At 37.1% G+C, this 23,104-nt stretch overlaps 1 protein-coding gene across 2 annotated transcripts in view; it reads right to left on the reverse strand.

Moving 5' to 3' along the window:
* The window catches only part of LOC149776029 (heat shock 70 kDa protein 12A-like), a 78,074-nt gene that overhangs the window by 42,602 nt on the left and 12,368 nt on the right, over window positions 1-23,104 (reverse strand). The window contains exon 2 of one of the 2 annotated variants that reach the window (XM_089941810.1): window positions 597-893. In XM_089941810.1, the coding sequence (XP_089797936.1) occupies window positions 597-893 (297 nt within the window). The remainder of the gene's footprint in view (window positions 1-596; window positions 894-23,104) is intronic. The other variant, XM_089941811.1, reaches the window with a different exon arrangement.

Consider the following 23,104-nt stretch of genomic DNA (forward strand, 5'->3'; position numbering starts at 1 on the left):
AACCTGACAGCAATTCAACGTTCCTTATATTGCACCAATAAGTTCTCTCAAATAGTATTCCATTACAAAGCAGAAAATTCCATTCTGGTCTTATATTTTCCTTCGTTTGTCAGAAGTTCGTCAGATGTTCAAGCAGCAATTGACTCATAAATCACTTTAGGTTCTTTATCTCCTTTCTCATCAGCACGTATTAAAACCCAGGACAAAGGCACATCTTGGACATTTATAGTAAGATTCCCTAATACTTCTTTTCCTTCAGATAGGATTTCGTTACTTCTATGATAATCCCTCCTTATTTTAGTCTGTAAAAGCTAAAATTCTATTATGTATTATTTTGCTTTCACCTGAAGCTAAAAGATGTGTCACTACTATGCTAACACGAAGAATGCATGATGTTTCTTTAGTTGTATCACCACCATTTGTAATATGTGTGTACGCAAAGAGAGCGTTTGGTTCTGCTTTTTAGAAATTGCTGTCTAAGATCACTATTGAGGTGAAATGGTTATATCTATCAATAAACCTATGCATAGAAGTTGAGCATTCTAAAGTTGGATGTTTAACCACACTTCGTTTAAGCTCGAATGGTTTTGCCTTACCCTGTCATCATAAAGAGCCATCTTAAATTTTCTGAAGTAGTACCAGTTACCATGTTCAGCACTGGCTGCTAAGTCTGCATACTTGTCCTCTGCTTCGTATCCGAAGGCTTCTAGAGTCTTGCCATCAGGATGGATCAGAACTGTTGTCGGGGCCTTTAGGGAAAAGGATTTCCCGTTGTTCCAGATTTTTGTATAAATTTTAGTTGGATTCGAATTGTAGTCATGTCGGAATGAGAAAGCCCAACTTGAGAATGTAGTACCAAAATCTATAGCGGCTACTAACATATTCTCGTCTGCCTTGGTTAAAAAGAACGTTTTAAATTAGAAAGTGATATAATCTGTTTCATAAACTTTGTTTATTCAGGAAATGCGACCACGATTACAATTTCATCAATTCAAACAAATGTCATCGAAAGTTTCTTGATTTTTTAAGTGCAAGATTAATTCCTAGTTGTACACGCACAAATTCATAAATCTGGATCTTTCATGAGGAAATCCTGCAACTTCTAAAGGTTATTCTGTAAAATTTAAATTCATCATTATTGTTCTGTGTTTTACTCGTATTAACCGAATTTTCTTTCACTTTACAATTTTGTATAGAGTATGTCTCTAGACTGCATTTTTGTATCTCCACCATTACTACCTTTCCCTTAATCTATTAACACATACACAAACGTGTGTGGGACAAGCAAAAACGTTTGAAGATATATCCTGCTATGATAAATTGTATAACCAATATAGGCAATAACAGCTACGGTGCAAAACGTTTTCAAAGTTTTTTGTTCACATTTTTAAATATAGCAACGTTTCCGACAAAGGAATATGGAAGGACATTAGCTCCAGTAAGGTTTTCAATCTAGTATTGTAAACATTTAATAAAATTAACGATATAATAAACCAAAATTAAAAATATCGACATGACTATGCATTGCAGTGTACTGGCCTAGTGACCCACTATAGTCAGTGCCTTATCTTACTAAGCAAAAATGTATCAAATAGAATGTGACACTCTAATTTGCTTCTAGTGAATACGACTATGTGAAAATTCATTGGTCAAACGTCAGCTCAAAAATCTAGTATACGAAATGGAGGTCATATAGCAATCACACTTGTAAAAACTCTAATGTTTTGTTTCAAATATTAATTTTGAATCTAATCTGTATGAAAACTTTATCAATTTCCAGTCGTTTCCTGGCAGCTCTGCCTTACGAGATTTAAACAAAATTATATTTTACAAAATAATTCTTTGCAATACCCCTAGCAATGTCATCAGAGGAAGTAACAATGTGAGATGTGTGATGGATATGGTTTACTGAAGTTTTCGAGATAAAATGAGGAAGAGATATAATCGCAAAACATGGAAGATAATATGTTCCGCTGTATTTGTCCTTGTTATTTGTTTGTGTCCTCCACTTTTAGAAAAAGATCCGTAGATCTCGAAAATGGCTTGGCCAGTTTCCCTGACTTGCTAAACCGTGCATTATTATGTACATTTCCTCGATACTATTTCATATTGATAAATATTCTATGTACACCATGATGTTCCACGAACTGACAATCACAAAATGAACAGCTATAAGGAGCTATTAAGAACTGATTGCGAGTGTGTGCGAGGGTTCTAGTAAATATCAAACCAGCAGCAGAGGGAGCGAACAGACCACTTGGCTGAAATATAATTTGCTTAAAACAAAACATCATACAAAAAAATAAGGTCACAAACATCTTAGGGTTTATTTTGTATGTACTTTGTTTACAATGTATGAGGCCCAGCCCCCTCTGCTCCTATTAATTTATCCAAAACTTTTATCAAGTCCAATACAATATCTTGTTCTGGAATCATGCAAATTTATTGTTATAAATCCATGCGGAGTAGCTTGCGCTCGTGAAAAGAAGTTGTTAAATTTAATTATATCCATGCCACCGCTACACCAAGTTTGATGAATATTTCGCAACGTATGCGTATCGACTCTATTAAACATAACTAAAATATTACAGTTATCTCTGATCACTTTTGGTATTTGTGCGTATCGCTGGATAACATAAATCACATCAGTATTTTATGTCTGCCACGTGAAAATATTCTAGCAGGATTTGATTGTTTGTCCAGCATCACATCATCGTATACAATTAAATTATTAATAAATCCGTCTAAAACATCAACACTCGGCGCTTCATCAAGATCGGTTATAAGCTCGACAACATCGTTATCTTCGTCCAGTAATTTTGTATTTTCATTAAAATCTTTAAGTACATCATAGCATCTCTGATCATCAACTGATGGAGCTACTAAATACAACTTATCCCACTTTAACTATCTCATTATCATTATCTTACCCGATCCAGATGGACCTATTATTATCATTCTGATGGAATTCGGTAACGCAGGATGGTGTTTAAATGGCTCTTGCTTTCGTGTCGCTGAGAAATCAATTATATCCATATTATAAATAATATGAATTTATATTGTTTACGTTGAAGAACTAAAACTCCAACTAATGATCTATCCACTGTTACAACAAAAAAATGCGAGAATAGCATATAGTGGAAGATGTGTAATATGTAATAAGAAATTTTCGTTTTTACCCACAAAAGACGGTGATGATGTTGCTACAATAATGTCAAAGTTCCCAGGAACCCCATGGGCTAAATACCCTGGAGAAAAACATCTACCAGGATATAATTATTGTGGTACTGGTAATCGACTTGATATCAGGCTTGACAATCAGGATCAACCAAAACCAGGTGAATATCCCATAAATGATATGGATAAAGCATGTCACGTTCATGATGTGGCTTATAAAAATAAAGATGTACAACATAGGCATATTGCAGATGTGAAGTTGATTCATTTGCTAGATTCCATAAAAAATAAAAATATCAGAGAATCATTAGCTAACTGGTTGGTAAGATCCGCGATGAAAAGTAAACTGGCGTTGGGGCTGGTAATTAGTTAATCAATTATTATAAAATGGAACCAATTTATTATAGTCCAAGCGGATACTGGAGGGGTAGAGCAGCAATTAGTAAACTCTCTGATTCGGCAAATGTCACGCGTTCTGCCGCCGCTGCGTGGTTAGCACGACAGGCAATATGGCAAATGTATCTACCATCACCGAAACGAACTCAGTACGCACATTTCCATGTTAGTGTTCCTAATGAAGTTCATCAAGCAGGTATTCTGTTTTTACCTCATGATACGATTAAAGCAGGTAGACGTCAAATAACATACAAATCCGCGTTAACTGTCATTGATGTTGCAAGTGGATATAAAAATGCAGAACCGCTATCAACGAAAACATCATCTGAAGTAGCTTCTGCGTTTGAACGAATTTATCAACGAGGTGGTCTACGATGGCCACATCTATTACAGGTTAATCCCGGCAAAGAATTTCTTGGTCGAGTATCATCGTTAATGAAGTAACATAATGTCAAAATACCACCAGGACATACTGCAATTCATTGTGATAAGGCAATTGTTGAAAGATTCAATCGAACACTTGCTGAGGAGTTATTTGGATATCAATACGCGAAGGAATTCATTCAGGATAAAAGATCTTGCGAATGGGTTGCAAGATTACCAAGCGTGAAGTAACTCGAACAACCAACATGAAACCCACTAGTGCAATTACAAAAGCGCATATACCAATACAACGACGTGATTTTTCAGCGCAGCCAGTACTGGGTAATATTACTGTAAGATATTTATATGAACCCGGTGAACCTGAAGGTGGTAAAAAAAAGAGCGACCGATCCTATTTGGAGTATTACGACGCACAGGATATCTAGTATAACAAGATCTACTGGTAGATCCGCAATCTACAGACTGGATTCAACTGCTCCTCATCGTGGTTTTACACGTGAACAACTACAAGTAATTCCTGAGGATACACAATTACCACCGCAATCACTTAACTAGCACCCCTACGTCGATTACACTCAAGACAGGTCAACATCACATTTTCGCGTGTATGGCCAAGACGATTATTTTTTTATCCGTGGTAAATTGTCTTGGATCATTTTTCAGATACCGCCATAACATTATACAATTACAACTTGCACAATGATTATTCTGTCGTTGTTTCAGCGTGTTGATAAATTCAACATCAAGATCAAAATCACGTTTATTTTTTGTCATTTTGTTTATAACCGGCTAATTTTTTTCTTATTATATCATTGACAATATCATCGTCATTGATCACTGATTCGTTCATGATGATTCTCCGCAACTGAGAAATTCTTCTGAATCTGGGCACTGCGAGATAATCTAAAGTTGACCACTCGGTACGATCATTGACGATCCATACAACTGTGTCAGAGATGGTTAATCCTTGAGATGAGTGACTTGTCATCGCGTAGCCTAGCGTCCATGGAGATTTATTTGTTTTTAGCACATCCTCAACAACATTGACATCAACTGTGACAATATCATTTAATATTAAATTCTGTTTCTCGGTCTGTTCTGGTATATCAACATCAATATTCTGCCGCCGTGTATCTACTGGTCGATGACATAACGGAACTGGCAACGTTGTACATTTTTCTTTATGTAACTGAAACAACCGCTGCTGAAGTATATCACGAACTATCTTTCTACTTGCAACTATCAAATCATTTGGTCTCCACGTTTGCGGAAAGTCGTTCACAGAGGTTTCTGAAATTATCCCACGCATTACCTCACACTGAATTTTATTCGGTTGTAGTCTGATTAATTTTTTAAACTGTTTTAATTCTGTATCAAGTGCTCTGTGATCATTATTTATTTCCTCGTAATAATCAACAAATTTTTTAACCAATCATGTGGAGATGGTCCAACAAACGGTGGTGGTTGACCGTGATCGCCGCACATTATCACGGCAGTATTTCTTGTTAATAACCAATCAAGAAATGTTTTTAATGTGTCTAGCGGTACAGTGCATATTTCATTCCAAACGATAATCCTTGGAATATATTTTTCTCCCATCCTCGAAGAAGTCCATGCATCACCCTTCCATCGGAAGAAGCTGTGATAAGCACATGATTGTACTCCTCCTTGTTTCATCTCTCGCGCGAGTCTGTGTGTAGGTGTCAGCACGATCATATCTAATTTCTGAAATAGTTTGATCGCTCAAGTGGTTTTACCAGACCCTCCCGGTCCGTTTAGATAAACGGTCTTGTGTCTTGTTATTGGATCATATACCGATGGTGCAGACGATAGTTTTAATGTCTGATGTTTTTTTTACAGTAAATATCTTTAACCGCAACATCAGCGGATTCGGAATAATCGAGTATACACTTCTTTTTTATTCTCCACGAACCCCACGATGCACAAGTATCGATATGTAGTTGTTCTAGCAATCTTAAATATTTTTTACTTATATAAAACGAATCCGTAGCAACTCGGACAGCAAACTTAGAAACTTTATTTATTATTGATAATAGAGTTATCGAAACGTATGCGAACATTGAAGATCTTAAATGAGTAAACTGCGGTGACTCACCGTCCATATAGCTCACAATTGTGCCTAATTTGGTTCCATTTGACAAGAAAGCTATTTCTCGACTTATAAACGTATTTTTCCTCGTTGTATCAGCGATTATAAAATCTAACTCAGCATCGTCTATAATCAGTCTTGTACAATGTCGTTTATGATCATATGATCCTCCTTGGGTGAACTTGCCAATTATTTTTCTACCAAGATTTTTCGTAATTTTATTCTCATAATCGGTTTTATCCGGGTTTTCATCATCGGAATATTCTTTTTGTTGTGGTAACCAAACTTCGGTCTGTTTCCGATATGATATAATTGCTTCGTTTACAATCAGCGATATTAACATCGCACAATCGAGCATATACCGTAACAGTACTATTGGTACCCACGTTTTTTCTGAAAAATGTTTTCCAAACCAAGCATAACAAATTGGATGAAGACCCATAGCAAACTCGAATGACTCGATACAAGCGAATCCAGTCAGGTCAAAATCCGGTAATGGTCCATTTATCGATAATCGCGTCATTTCGTGTGTCGGATGGCCGAATCTTTTAAAGTATACAGAACAATCTCCGTATCCGGGAAAACTTCCCGGATAACATGCAACAATATGAACCGAAATAACATCATTATGATCATATTTAGTATTCCACAATCCGCCGTGTCCGTATTCGACACACCTGGATATTATATCATGAAGAAAATCAAACCTAGTTGGTTTCCACGAATTTTTCTTTCCAGCAAAATAAGCCGCAACTGACGGAACAGTAAAACAGTTGCTCAATAGTTCGTCAGTATCATCAGTATACTGCAGCGCAAGATTTTTTATTTTCTCGTGAAGAAGATCTGTTCGATAAATAACACCATTAGGTCTTACAAACTGATCAAATTTACTCTTTCCTTCCATGCAAATACTTCCCAATTCATCATCGTTTTCAGAACTCTGAAATAACCATAATGACACAGGATCATTTTCACTTATTTCGTTAATAAAATCAAACATGCCTCCACGGTAAAATTTAACAGTTCGATTTCGAGGAAATGTTGTTACTGCGCTAGTCCACGCGTGCGCATTGTGATCAATAATTTCAATCGAAGCTCCTTTTGATTTATATTTTGATTCATACAATATTTCTCCTGTTATTGTCGCTACGGTTATTGGGAATTTTTAATTTTTTCCCTAGTTCAGCGACATCTTTGATAGACGCCCCGATATCTTTTACCATTTCTCCCCACTCGTTTATTATTTTACGTCTTTCATCTGTTAAACCGTTTCCACGAGTCGAAACGGTAAAATGTTCTGTTACTCGTTCAGTTACACAGTTTATTTTTGAAAACTTCATCGGTTTCAGATTATCACTTATCGGATAGATTCAATAAATAACTGCTGTTACAGGATACGCTCGCTCATAATACGTTTTGTCAATACCAGTCAATAGACCTGGTTTGGAATTTCTACTCAATATGGCAATTTTTCACCCTTGTGTACAGGATCATATTTGTCACGGATAATCCAATTATCTGTTTCTGTTAGCACGAAAACTTTTATTCTGAAAAGATACTTGCGATTATCAAGGTGGTTAATAATAGTTGCCGCTCGTTTGCCATTTATCGTAGAGTCGATGTTGCTTATAATCTTGAACGTTGACCATACGTGATATGCGCCATCTGTGCGAAATTCTTTCTTGGCGTCGTGAATTGTATTAATCAAGCTTTTTTTCTGATCAACCAGATATCGCATCGGTAGGTCAGGAGAAATCCTGTCGAGATTAAATTTATATGTTTTCCAGGGCTTGATTCTGGATAATGTATCGAACTCGTTTATATTATATTTCAAACAAGTATTTAAATTGAAATATTATGTATATAATGTCTCGATGCAAATGGTTGATGATCGGTTCATTAACCCCCTGCAATAAATCCTGTTAAAAGGAATCCTGCGGACAACACTTGCAATGTGTTTGCGATGGAAGTCTAGGACCAATACCGTGTCTGCGATGTGGTGTTCGAGTACGAGATAAAACACAATTGAGTGCACAATGTAGTGGTAAGCGATATAGAGAACTTAAAAGATACTAAGAAATAAAATCTGTAGAGGACTATCTAAATAAGTTTTCAGACAAATTATGATTTAAACAAATAATATTATATATATATGGAGCAAAATATAGACCACGAGTTTGTAAAGCATCCTACAATAACGAACTACGAATCAAATCATGATGGTGTAATTAGAAATTGTAGGCTGAAAAGACCAGTTGGTTTTGTTACTAGTGCTGGCTATCTAATGTTTACTGCTGAAGGGAAGAAAAAATATCTCTGTCACCGATTCGTGTATGAATGTCACAAAGGGTTGATCAAGGACGGTCTTGTGATCGATGTTGAAAACCCTCAAAATAATAATTTATCCAACCTTCAAGCTGTTACACAGAGCGAGAACTTAACACGTGGATATACTGGGAGATGTAAATCAACCGGATGGAAGGTGATTAAATCCTTTAACACAGAGACTTGCGAAGAGAGAATTTTTAAATCAATGAATTCAGCTGCAAATTATTTTGGTATTTGTAGGTCTTCAGTACAAAGAGTTGCAGAAAATATATACAAATCCGCCATCTCTAAAATATATAAACAAAAAATTGTTTTATGCTATCAATAATGGAGATAAACTATCATCTTTAGCAAGTAATTACCTCAATTATATTTATTTAATTTTTGGGTCCGCATTTCACTCGCACACTACTTACTCGAGCGAAGGAGGATAATTATGTTGAGGATATGCGTGCAATAAAATTACTTCCCCTTGACCAAGACACTCATAGATAAATATTATCATAAACATTCTATGTAAGCGGAAAATTGTTGTACATAAATATAAGCTTGTAAATGTCCAGTTCTCCCTTGTTAACACATCATATCTATCTTTGATAGAACGCATCATACACGAGTGTGTATTATTTCACGTAAAACCGTAATATCGATATTTTTAGTATTCTACGTTAAAATTGTATTTTAGGGAGATAACTCTGTTGAGTATATTCATGTAATTAAGTTACCTCCCTCTGACCATGTTACGAAGCCAACAACGTTTCCTAAATTATTTTTTAGGTACATCTGATTTTATGTAGAAATAAATACATTGTATAACGTACTCTGAATTTGTTGTACAGAATAGAAAAATACGAAATATTGCTTTCTTCGGTGATGGTTAACTATATAATAATTTCTGAAACGTATATCTGTCAGATGCTTTAGTAGCTCATTGCTAGAGTGTCGAATTTATGATGCTCGAGGTCCGGCGATCGAGTCCCATGACTGACAACTGTCGGTGGTTACGCATATTTTATAATTAATTGGGGCTGCGCCGAAACTCAATAGAAAAAACACCCTTCCACGTATTCACCAAGTGGTGGATACATGTTTTTCTATCACCCACGGGCTGATTATTGGGTGTGTGTAAAAAAGTATATTGAGCGTAGAGAATAGCCCCGTATATGTTGTACTGTCCTTGATGTTGTATTGTCCTTGATGTTGTATTGTCCTTAATTAAGTTTGTGTGCCACTGAACTCGTATAATGCGATGGCAAGCTACGTGTTCTGGGTTGTATTGTCCTTAATTAAGTTTGTATACCCTCTAAACTTGCTAGAATGTGATAGCAGGCTAGGAGCTATGAGGGTTGTATTGTCTTCACCAAACACGCCCTCTTGAGCCTCTAGACCGTTGTTTGACGGGTTAGGGGCTCTCAGAGGGGGTTGTGTTTCGTGTACCCTTGAACTTGTAGAATGCGGTGGCATGCTACGAGTTCTGGGTTGTGCTGTCCTTATGTGTATCCTCCAATATTTCTGGATTGCGGTGGCAGGCTAGAAGTTTATCTATGGATTATATGTTGTGTTGCCCTTGAACCCGTAGAATGCGGTGGCAAGCTACGAGTTCTGGGTTGTGATGTCCTTAGTTAAGTTATATGTTGTGTGCCCTTGAACCCGTAGAATGCGGTGGAAGCTACGAGTTCTGGGCTGTGATGTCCTTAATTAAGTTATATGTTGTGTGCCCTTGAACCCGTAGAATGCTGTGGCAAGCTACGAGTTCTGGGTTGTGCTTTCCTTAATTAAGTTATATGTTGTGTGCCCTTGAACCCGTAGAATGCGGTGGCAAGCTACGAGTTCTGGGTTGTGATGTCCTTAATTAAGTTATATGTTGTGTGCCCTTGAACCCGTAGAATGCGGTGGCAAGCTATGAGTTCTGGGTTGTGATGTCCTTAATTAAGTTATATGTTGTGTGCCCTTGAACCCGTAGAATGCTGTGGCAAGCTACGAGTTCTGGGTTGTGCTGTCCTTAATTAAGTTATATGTTGTGTGCCCTTGAACCCGTAGAATGCGGTGGCAAGCTACGGGTTCTGGGTTGTGTTGTCCTTTTGTGTATCCTCTAGACTTGCTAGAATGCGATGGCAAGCTAGAAGTTTATTTTGTTTTGTTTTATACTATGAAACATCAATGATATTAAAAAACAAGAAAAGACGGTATTAATATCTCCGATGTACTGAGTACCTAACTACATATCAAAATAAAAATATATTTCAGAATAATAAAAAATATTTCAGAATAATAATAAAATACTTTTTTGGTGTATTATTTGCAAACCTAATCGATTTACATGATTTTGACTATCAAACTACGACCAAACTGATCGATTTACATGATTTTGAGTACCAAACTACAAACAAACTGATCGATTTACATGATTTTGAGTACCTAACCACCCATCAGAATTAACAAACTGATCGATTTACATGATTTTGAGTACCAACCACCCCATCAATTTTAGAATTAAAAAATATTTCTAATAAAATCAAATATTTCAGAATAAATAAAATATTTCAGAATAATAATAAGATATTTTTTGTAGTATTTTTTGCAAAACTGATCGATTTACATGATTTTAAGTAACACATTGATCGATTTAAATAGTTTTGAGTACATAAATGATCGATTTGTATAATTTTGAGTACAACCACCCCATCAGAATTACAAAACTGATCAATTTTGTTAATTTGGGTACCAACCACCCCATTAGAATTACAAAACTGATCGATTTACATGATTTTGAGTACCAACCACCCCATCAATTTCAGAATTTAAAAAAATATTTCTGAACAAATAAAATATTTCTGAATAAATAAAATATTTCTGAATAAATAAAATATTTCTTAAACATCTATGATAAAAGTCTAGGATTTCACATACAGATTCACAATTAATTCCTCTCCCCGTAGGTCAATTAAGCATCCGAGGTGGTCTGTGAACTTGAAATGTATTCGTGTTAACATGTTATTATGACAACGTTGATAAACAGGATTAGTTGGTTCTTGCACGATCAAATCCCCGGGGGAAAATTGTGGTGTCAACGTGTATAAAACGTATCCCTGTTGAGTCTGATTTGACTTTCCAAGATCTATTTGATAGCTACCATCGACTATGTCACAAACTAGATTAACAGCGATTGTTGAGGTTATATTGACGATCCCTGGTGAAGTATGTCTACCGCCGCCGTATGGATCGTTGTCATGTCTAAGGACAACCGGAGGTGGTGCCATTTTTCTCCACGCATCGAGTATTTTAGGAAAGTTCTCATTGATAATATCGTTGAGTGATTTTACTAGTTCGTCGTCATTAATCCCTTGTATTACAAATGTTGGTAATTGTTGTTCAGTTATTTTTTAATGATTGAGAAACAAATGTTTAGGGGTCATTGTTGTACGTGGTTTTGTATAATGATCAGTATCACCGTAGCTAATCATATTCCAAATGACAGTTTTATTGATGTATCTAAGATCTGATATAACCTGATTTAGATGTTTTATCGTCTTAACGATTTGTTGTTTCACATCATCACTGTAGTATTTTGTGATGTCAGAAAAGAAATTTCGTTGTTTGCTGATTGATTGTCTAAATTCAGAATTAACAGGATCTAAAAATGACTGAATAAATCCTTCATCGATGATTGGATTCATTTTATCATCATGGGTATACAAATGTTCTATTATTTTAGGAAGCTATTCACCATCAGGAGCAGTATTTGCCTCGCTATTCTGGAGTTATTATAAATTTCTTTTCATTTATTGTAAAATCATCTGACTTTGGTTCTGGTGGTCCATGATATTTTGGCAGGATTTCAGGCCAACCTAGTACGGATCTTATCGATGATTGATAAATATCAACGGCATAATCAGGAGAATGTATCTCAATCGCAGCGGATAGCGTCGGCTCATAAACTTTAATTGATATCTTTGCTTTTTTCTGGTTATTGGTTTTATTCTGCGCGCAAATTCATCGTTGATTTGTTCAATCTCATAACTGCCAGTGGGTATCCCAACAACCTGCCAGTCAGGTGTTCCATCCGATTTGTTCTTATTATCAAATACAAGCGAATTATTTGCTGGCGTACCATTAAATGATTTCGATCTGATGTTTGGCCAGCTGTAATATACTCGTAATTGTGCTAGTGCGATTTCTTTTACTGGAATCGCAGTTGGAAAACTGACATTAAACTCGGGATTAGTCGTACTTACTGAGATCATCGTTGTTTTTAACGGATTTGTGTTTGTCACGATCTGCTGGAGTAGCTCTAGTGATGTCATTATTTATTATATTTGCACCTTTAATACCAGCACCATCGTGATATATTTTAATCATTTCTGAAAACTCAAAATCTGATATTTTTCCATCATTGAGGCTCTTTGAATACAACGAGGATAACTTTGAGCATGTTACCGTCGCTATGTGCAACTTTATCATGTAATCGGATAATTTTTCATTCATGCACTTGCATATTTGTTTTTACAATGATATTGAGCACACCTGCAATTGTTGTTTCAGCTGAAATACAGACTGTTACGGCTACTGGCGCCATCATTGTTATCGTTGATAATAATATGCCGGTGGACGCAACAACATTGGATGCTGAATAAACGATTACGTGAACGATAACTAGTCGTCGTCGATATTTCTTTACTTTTATTGTGTATTGTTCGACTCGATCTTTTAAGCTTGTTTGTCATTCACGTACTTGATTGTACCTAAATTTTTGAACGTCCATTATATTTTATGCAGTGAACAATTGAGGTGTTTCAGCTATAAATTCTAGACACAACCAGTAAGATGCCGCGGTTAATTTCTTACCAGCTGCTTCCAGAATAAATATTTCGTCGGTTCCTTTATTTAATATGATAGACACAACTCCAGAAAACTTATCGGTTGAATGCCGCCATAGATGCGACGTAAATATCTCGAATTTTGCAGCACTGAACACAGACAGCCTGTACACACCAGTGACCGTTGCGGTATATTTAATAGTTTTATTTTGCTGTGACCATGTTGCGAATCCAAATGACACCGTGTATACTATGTTGGTAATATGCCCGGGAGTTATTCCGGGTGGAATTTTAATCAGACTAATTTTGTTAACGATATCAGGAATCCCACTTACGACATCTTCGGGTGCTTTTTTAGTTGGGTCCAGATTAGTTTTGATTTCGGAAAGTATTGTGTCAACGGTGAGAGGAGTGCCGAAGAATTTATCAATGGTTTCATCGGTTTTTTGAACATTTCTGCGAAATCTTGCAAAAGCTCCTTCGTGCACATCATACTCGGCCCGCAACGTGGATAATTTACCATCTACGGTGCTGTAGCCGACGTCATACCCGGCCCGCAACGTGGATAATTTACCGTCAACGGTGCCATAGTTAACATCTACATATTTTTTCTTTCGTCGCGATATCTTCGTCGGATGTTGGATCTCTTAACACTGTTATCTTGTTTCCGTTCATGCTGAGTTCACCTGTCATTATGTCACCGGTAGTTTTTAAACGATTAGCAACACTTTTTGCAAGTTCATCTCTGATGGTTGCAAACGATATATTTGAGTCTCTGACTCTACCGCCGTCAGTAATACGGGAATGTTATCCGTGACCGCACCGAGTACTCGTCGAACTATATCATTCCATTTGATGTTGCTCGTTTTTAGTTTTCATATCTGTCCTGAAAAACAACAACTTCATCTCGGTCAACTCCAGCCAGGTTCATAATATTAGCAAGTTCATCTTTAGTCGCTTACTTCGACAAATCAGTATCATCTTTTTTTGTCCTTGATTGAAGAAGATCTTCCTTAAATATCAACCATTATAACTTAGGATCCGTTCAAAACGAAGCGGTTACTTGTATAATCATGCACGACTTTATGAGGTGCCGCGGAAGACTTTGAAATGGCGTCGAGTACATTAATTACTTCACTGCCGAATATTGGCGGATCTGTGGTTGTTTGTGTTGGTAGCGTTGAATACCAAACCGTTGCGTGAAGTTGCGCGACATACTTGATAAACTCACGAGGTGGAGCTAACCCGTACGAATCGAAATAAACGATTCCACGTGGATCAGTTGCGTATGCAATCCAATGAGTACCGGATCCTGAATTATCATCAAGATTAATAATACCCGTTTCAATATTGTTTGGTCGGTCTGGCAATTGATCTCGCATAAAAGCACCTCTGAAGTTTTTTATTTTTAGTTGTTTAGCAGCATCAAGTAAATAACAATTTGATGCTGAAATAATTAACGAAGTGTTCCTGAAAGCCTCAGACCTCTTCCTCGATGAGATCTTGGTAACCTTTGACCTAGTCCTCTTTTTTTAATCCTCGCCCTGTTGCTTTCTTTAATGCCATTCCAGCAGCGGTTTCAACATCATCTAATGCGGCTGCTTTTGCTACGGCAGGTGAGGCTGCGGAAATTAATGCTGAAATAGCCGCGAGAAGTGGAAAAATACCACCTGTTTTATTTGAGTCTTTAACCGCACCCGCAGAGAGATTAAGTTTGACGCCTGATTTTGATTGTTTAGCGCCGTTGAAATGTTTAAGCTGACGTTCCGATAATGATAATTTATTTTGACCACCCGTGATCTGATTTCGCTTTAGTGATATTTTCATTCCTTGGTTTTTTGCTGAATTTGATTGAAGGTTTTTAATCTGACCAGGAGTCAGACTGACACTAACATGATGATATGGCATTTTATGATAATACTCGTGTTTTTAAATAACATGGTTAAAGATTTTCCACTGGTGCATCAATAACTCTCATTCGTCCACCAACACCCTCAAGCAAAATTGATTTGTCGCTAAATATAACAGCAACTGCTCTGTAAGCTCCATGAGCAACTGGTGGACCAGCTGCTGCAATAGGAGGTTGTGTTACCTGAGCTCGAAAGTGAATATCAACGACAGATTGTCTAGATAAATCAAGATGTTCCAACGAAAAGTAATAAATCGGATATAATGTTGTCAAATCTAGTTGTGATATTTGTAGACCAGTATCTATATTTTGATCACGCCCCATAAATTACATCAAACGATGATATGCACGCGCTACGTGATTTTGATCAAAATTTAACAATATATCTTCAGCTGGTTCTTGATGTCCATTTATTCGTAAAGAAACTTCATTAACTCCAAGTTTGTCAAATATCATATGACTACGTATTTGTAAATTCATTCGCATAAAATCCTGAAAAGTAACAAATATATGTCGTGGTGCGCAAACACCCTGCCGTGAAGCTATATGCCATGTAAATAAACCATTAACATAACTTTGGATACTGTCTGTGGTCACTGTCAGCCATGATAACAATGATTTACAGCCCGAGTCCATAAAAGAGAGTAACATTTGTTCCTCAACAATTGACTGAGTCGTTACTGGCATCCACAATGAAAATTTTGTCAGTATTACTTTACCAGCATCACCAGCAGGTCTCCACAGTGCATCATGATCGGCAGCTTTTCTTACCAGTGCAATTGTATGTCTAGCCCCGAAGAGAACTTTTCTAACATTTCTGCAAAATCCAAAGATATGGGATAATGGAATCGCGCATGAGAAATTTCTAGGATTACCTCTTAAGATCGATCGTCGTGATGAAAATCCTAAGTTGAACTCTGAATTAGCATCATGAACAACTGGACACACATCAGCATCAGCGTTATTGGCAAAATTTCTTGGTCGTCTTACACTATACTGTCTGTGATCTGGGTGATCAGAAGTGTCCTTGGCAAACATCTTTGTCGGACCGGCTGATCTTGTATAACCATCTGAATATCTTGCTAGACCTATTATCGCTGTGGCAACATTAACGTCTTTTTGAATCGATTCAATATTTCTTCCATCAATCATGTATGTGGCACTCTCAAACAACGCCATAATACCGTTGCTGACAAAACCGGTTCTAACATCACCTCCGTACTCTGTATTATCTTCTTTTATAATTTCACCTTCTACTTGAATAAACGCTTCGGCGGGTAAGAAATATCTACTTGTATCCTGAACTTGTAATTCGATTCGACCATGTTGATTTGGTTCTCGTGCGTCGTAGGAATAAAATTGATAATCACGTAACGATTCATCTTTGAGAACTGACGCGTCTATATCGAACGCTGGCTCGGATACACGTTTGAACATTTATTATAATTGCCATGATCTAAATCATGGTCGCCTTGACTTGCCAAGGACACGAAGACTGATTCCTGCTATTAAACTTGAAACTACATTTGTTTCTGCATCTTCAGATAATTCCGCTAGTTTTTGATTTGCGGCTTGATTTATTATTTTACTGACATTTGCGAGCATAATTTCAGCGCTGGCCAGTTTCATTGGTTGCCGCGGTTTTCTTCGTACTAATAGAGATAGTCTTTCCTTGACTGTCGAGAACGCTTTATTGTCACGATTACCAATAGCGCCAGGAATTTTATCACGAACAGCCTCAATAGCCTTCATCCCTAATTGTTTTGCAATCGGTATTGCTTTTGGAGCCATCCTTCTAAATAGACCTTGAACAACATCACCGAGTCCATCTCCGTAAATTGTTTTGTAATTTGGCAGTCGTGAGTTTACTACCCTGACCATGATCGGTCCACGTTGAGCAGTGTGTATAATCATTTTTATATACTGATTAATTAATTGTTTAGTCGTTGTGATAATCATCAGCAATTTCATCAATAAGGGAACGATAAATGCTGCGATCCATAATACCGCCTTGAAATAATCTTCGACAAATATCAGATATTTCATTAACAATTTCTGGAGAATTATTTCCAGCTGGTTTTCCTGCAATTAGTATTTCTAGTAGTTCTACGTCAGAAAGAACATTGTTAGGACAATCAATGAGACCACTTCCTGATAAACCACTACTCTTACGGCAAATGGTACACAGTGCTTAGAAAAAACTCGAGAATAAAAACAAGATACACAATTTGAAGCACGATACGTACAATTTAAATTTGTAAAACCTCGATGCATCAGTAATTCGTTATATTTGTTGTAGTAAAACAACTGACGATTGAATGGAGAGACAGGAAAAGAAGCCATTCAAATCTATGACTGTGCCTTTTAAAAATATATAATAAAAAGTAAATCTGCGTTTGTTTAGTAGATATCCGGAAATACTCCACTCGTGAAGTGGAAACATTTTATATTGCCACTCATGGCTTCAACGCTTGTGACAGTATAAAGCTTTCACTTCACTCGTGAACTACATATATCTTCTATATGTTTGTCAAATAAAGTGACGAACATACTTCATCACTGTATATGTGAATCCAAAACAAGGCAGAAATCATTGCAGGTTATTACAGACGGAAACATTATACATTAAACAACTTCAGACTTAAAATGCTGTAAAGGAAAGTTTGGCATAAAGAAACCATCAAAGAAAACAAAAGCAAAAGAACTAAACAAATTGCTTTAAACGATCTAAAGGTTCAAAAAATGAATAACAACTAGATAGTCAAATCGAGAAACAACACAATATACGCACACGTTTTATTAATCTACCTATCAAGGAGAATGAGTTCAAAAAATACATAACAGAATCTGAGAAAGGTCTTAAACAATAGAAGGCAGCCTTTAAAGAGCAGTTCAAACAGATGCAAATAATAATCATTACTCAAGTGACTTTCAGTAGTCAACATTTTCGTTATGTCTGGGGTGTATCATCTTCAAGTCAAAATCAACGCCAAAACCTAAATCAAAGCACAAAGCAAAATGATTGCGAAACTGAATCATGAAAATAAATAACAAGGTTCAAGAAATCTATCCTGCATTCTGTAAATGGTTTATTTCAATAGACAGCAAATTGTTTCGTGTCTTTAAGTACCTTTTGTTATTTATCATCTGCTGTATAACACTCTCATTTTTTATTGGCGGGAAAACAAAATACTTAACTCATATTACATTGACTTTAGGTAATAAATTATTTCTTTTACAATCTTGATTGTGTATGATGTTACAATGATACTTGCTAAAACAACAGCAATTATGTCTGTACTAATGTGAAAGAGCAGGCCTTGTGCAATCTGTTAGTCATAGTCAGGTATCAAACAAGCTAGTTACTCTTCTCATTAGTTGCCTATCAGTCTCTTCATCGTGGCGTGTAGGCAGCCTATAATATACACTATAATCCAGTAACTCAAGAAAATAAATTTTGTATTTTTAATAGCAGTTCTACAATACTTTTGGTCCAAAATATTTTCATGTGGGGATGAATGATCCTAAATTTTGATTTAAAATTGTTTAGATGGACAGCATAATGGTTCAAATATAAAGACAGCATTAATGTATGATATAATACAGAGACGTGAAACCATTTATGACTTGTATTTTTTATACAAAAAAAAACAAACAAGAAAATCAAAACAGACGCATTGTTATTTTTCCAGAAACGTACTTTCGTAGATATATGCGATTTGAAAGTATGATTGTTGATCATCTCGCATCCTAATTTCACCAGTAGTGATAAAACGAAAATCCCCATAGTACAGAATGGAAATGTTCTCGAGTTCAATAAATATATTCACTATAGATGTAGAATATCAAAAACATGTTCGAACTCAGTTATTCTTGATTCTTGATTAAAATATGCTTGACGCATTTGGTCTGTAATATTGTACACGTATTATAATCCATGTTAACAAAATTAGGATTGCTTATCTCTCTCTCTCTCTCTCTTAAAAAGTGAGCGCCAACTACACTGGTCAACAGTGAAATCATTACTGACTTGAAAAGGCCCTAATCTGTAGTATTTTGGTGTGCCGAACACGAATATAACCGTGAAAAATTTGTATTGGCTCTCGTTTTGAAGATATTCATATACCTCATTTTCTATGTTTCACTGTGTAAATTTCTCCAGTAGGACTGCAGCAACATCCGGAATAATGATGTAACATTGCATAATACCATCATGCTCACATCATCCACAGTTGATTGCATCATTTTCTGATGCAATGCAATACTAATGCCATGCGGCTGCTGAAGTAAGTTGACGTCAGCAGTGTACTATACATGTGTAGGCCTATTATACTAATGCCAGGCGGCTGCTGAAGCTGACGTAAGCAGTGTACTATATAAAGCCCAATCAGATAGGTTCAGCATTTAAAATATTTTAGACGTTGTGCGAGACAGTTCAAGCTACTGTTACATAAAACTTATTATTTTATCCATTTACGTACAATAAAGAACAGTAATGCCTCGAAAGTGTGTTAATACCGCGGACAATTTTTGCTATATTTGTGGGGAAGTGACATTTGCCAACCAGAAGAAAAGTATCAATTCTCAAGTGAAGAAGGCATATCATCTTTACTTCGGATGCAAGGTTGGTGACCAAGACAAGCCTTGGGCTCCGCATATATGCTGTGCTACATGTACAACACAGCTTTCACAGTGGTTGAATTGCAAAAGGTCATCAATGCCGTTTGCAGTCCCAATGGTGTGGAGAGAGCCAAGCAACCACCTAAATGACTGTTACTTCTGCTTGGTTCCTCCTCTTTCCGGCGGAATAACGAAGCGAAAGAAGTCGAGAATAGTCTACCCAAACATTCCGTCTGCATTGAGACCAGTTCCACATGGTGAGGGACTTCCTATTCCAGAACCTCCAGCAGAATATTCTCTTGATTCATCTGACGAAGACAAAGGTGAGTCGACCTGTTCTTCTCCTGGTCCATCAGCATGCAGTGATCCAGATTTTCACTGTGGTGCATCATCAACCCCACACAGAATAACACAGGAAGAACTAAATGACCTGATTCGTGATTTGTACTTATCAAAGAACAAGGCAGAATTGCTAGGATCAAGACTCCAACAATGGAATCTTCTAGAAGAAGATGTCACAATTACTGCATATCGAAAGCGCCACCAGCAATTGGAGCCTTTCTTCAGAAAGGAAAGTAATCTGATATTCTGTTCCGATATTGAGGGCCTCATGAATGCTTTAAAAATCACTCATGACCCACAAGAATGGAGACTATTTGTGGACTCTTCGAAACTGAGTCTCAAGGCTGTGCTTTTGCACAATGGAAACATTCTTCCATCTATTCCAGTAGCGTATGCTGTCCACATGAAAGAGACATACGATAACTTAAGGCAGCTACTGAATTCCATTGAGTATAACAAGTACAGCTGGCACCTCTGTGGTGATTTGAAGGTAGTTGCCCTTTTAATGGGACTGCAGCAAGGATATACAAAATACATGTGTTTCTTATGCGAGTGGGATAGCCGAGCAAGGGAAATGCACTACATGAGGAAGGAATGGACTCACAGGCAGAATGTAGCCATTGGAGAGAAGAATATCCAACACCCAGCTCTGGTTGAGGCTCAGAAAATCTTGCTACCACCCCTTCACATCAAACTAGGTTTGATGAAGAACTTCGTGAAAGCCATTGACCGGACTTTGCCAGCATTCCGATACCTGCATGAAAAATTCCCTCGACTCAGCGAAGCAAAGATTAAAGAGGGAGTTTTTGTGGGTCCTCAGATTCGAGAGCTTTTCAAAGATGACCGGTTCAACAACTTGCTGGAAGGTGACGCGAAACAAGCATGGAATGCTTTTCGCCTAGTTTCTACAAACTTCCTCGGAAATGTTAGGGCAGAAAACTATAAGGAACTAGTAGAAGACATGTTGATGAAGTATAAGAAACTTGGCTGCAATATGTCTCTAAAGATTCACTTCCTTCATTCCCATTTGGATTTCTTTCCTAGCAACTGTGGTATTGTTAGTGATGAACACGGCGAACGTTTTCATCAAGATATCGCAACAATGGAACAAAGATACCAGGGAAAATGGTCCACTACAATGCTGGCTGACTACTGCTGGACACTCCTCAGAGATGCTCCCGAACAGCTGTACAAGAGACAGGCGAAGAAATCTAAGATGTAGTCAATGACTTGATTTTTTATAGGTAGGCTATTACAGTTGACCTTTTACTATTGGAATGCATTTCGTTATGTAAACATTAATTTCTTGCAGATTACAAAAAAACTAGAGCCAATTTTGCAATTTGACTGTCATATTCGTGTTCAGCACATAAAAATTGATAAGAATTGACTAATTTTATTTCAGTAACATGACTTTTGTAAAAATTTGTTGTACAGTGCTATTTAAGTGACAAGACAAATAATTTCTATGAACCTATGATACAAGTTATCAGTGTGATAGCGTGGTTTCCAGATTTCAGTTACCGTTTGGGCAAAACGCCTCCCATAACCAATGGCACTGGACAACAAATTTTTACAAAAGTCATGTTACTGAAATAAAATTAGTCAATTCTTATCAATTTTTATGTGCTGAACACGAATATGACAGTCAAATTGCAAAATTGGCTCTAGTTTTTTTGTAATCTGCAAGAAATTAATGTTTACATAACGAAATGCATTCCAATAGTAAAAGGTCAACTGTAATAGCCTACCTATAAAAAATCAAGTCATTGACTACATCTTAGATTTCTTCGCCTGTCTTTTGTACAGCTGTTCGGGAGCATCTCTGAGGAGTGTCCAGCAGTAGTCAGCCAGCATTGTAGTGGACCATTTTCCCTGGTATCTTTGTTCCATTGTTGCGATATCTTGATGAAAACGTTCGCCGTGTTCATCACTAACAATACCACAGTTGCTAGGAAAGAAATCCAAATGGGAATGAAGGAAGTGAATCTTTAGAGACATATTGCAGCCAAGTTTCTTATACTTCATCAACATGTCTTCTACTAGTTCCTTATAGTTTTCTGCCCTAACATTTCCGAGGAAGTTTGTAGAAACTAGGCGAAAAGCATTCCATGCTTGTTTCGCGTCACCTTCCAGCAGGTTGTTGAACCGGTCATCTTTGAAAAGCTCTCGAATCTGAGGACCCACAAAAACTCCCTCTTTAATCTTTGCTTCGCTGAGTCGGGGAATTTTTCATGCAGGTATCGGAATGCTGGCAAAGTCCGGTCAATGGCTTTCACGAAGTTCTTCATCAAACCTAGTTTGATGTGAAGGGGTGGTAGCAAGATTTTCTGAGCCTCAACCAGAGCTGAGTGTTGGATATTCTTCTCTCCAATGGCTACATTCTGCCTGTGAGTCCATTCCTTCCTCATGTAGTGCATTTCCCTTGCTCGGCTATCCCACTCGCATAAGAAACACATGCATTTTGTATATCCTTGCTGCAGTCCCATTAAAAGGGCAACTACCTTCAAATCACCACAGAGGTGCCAGCTGTACTTGTTATACTCAATGGAATTCAGTAGCTGCCTTAAGTTATCGTATGTCTCTTTCATGTGGACAGCATACGCTACTGGAATAGATGGAAGAATGTTTCCATTGTGCAAAAGCACAGCCTTGAGACTCAGTTTCGAAGAGTCCACAAATAGTCTCCATTCTTGTGGGTCATGAGTGATTTTTAAAGCATTCATGAGGCCCTCAATATCGGAACAGAATATCAGATTACTTTCCTTTCTGAAGAAAGGCTCCAATTGCTGGTGGCGCTTTCGATATGCAGTAATTGTGACATCTTCTTCTAGAAGATTCCATTGTTGGAGTCTTGATCCTAGCAATTCTGCCTTGTTCTTTGATAAGTACAAATCACGAATCAGGTCATTTAGTTCTTCCTGTGTTATTCTGTGTGGGGTTGATGATGCACCACAGTGAAAATCTGGATCACTGCATGCTGATGGACCAGGAGAAGAACAGGTCGACTCACCTTTGTCT

This window comes from Sinohyriopsis cumingii, chromosome 18 (assembly GCF_028554795.1).
Source record: "Sinohyriopsis cumingii isolate HCF-2022 chromosome 18, ASM2855479v2, whole genome shotgun sequence".
NCBI classification, from domain to species: Eukaryota; Metazoa; Mollusca; class Bivalvia; order Unionida; family Unionidae; genus Sinohyriopsis; species Sinohyriopsis cumingii.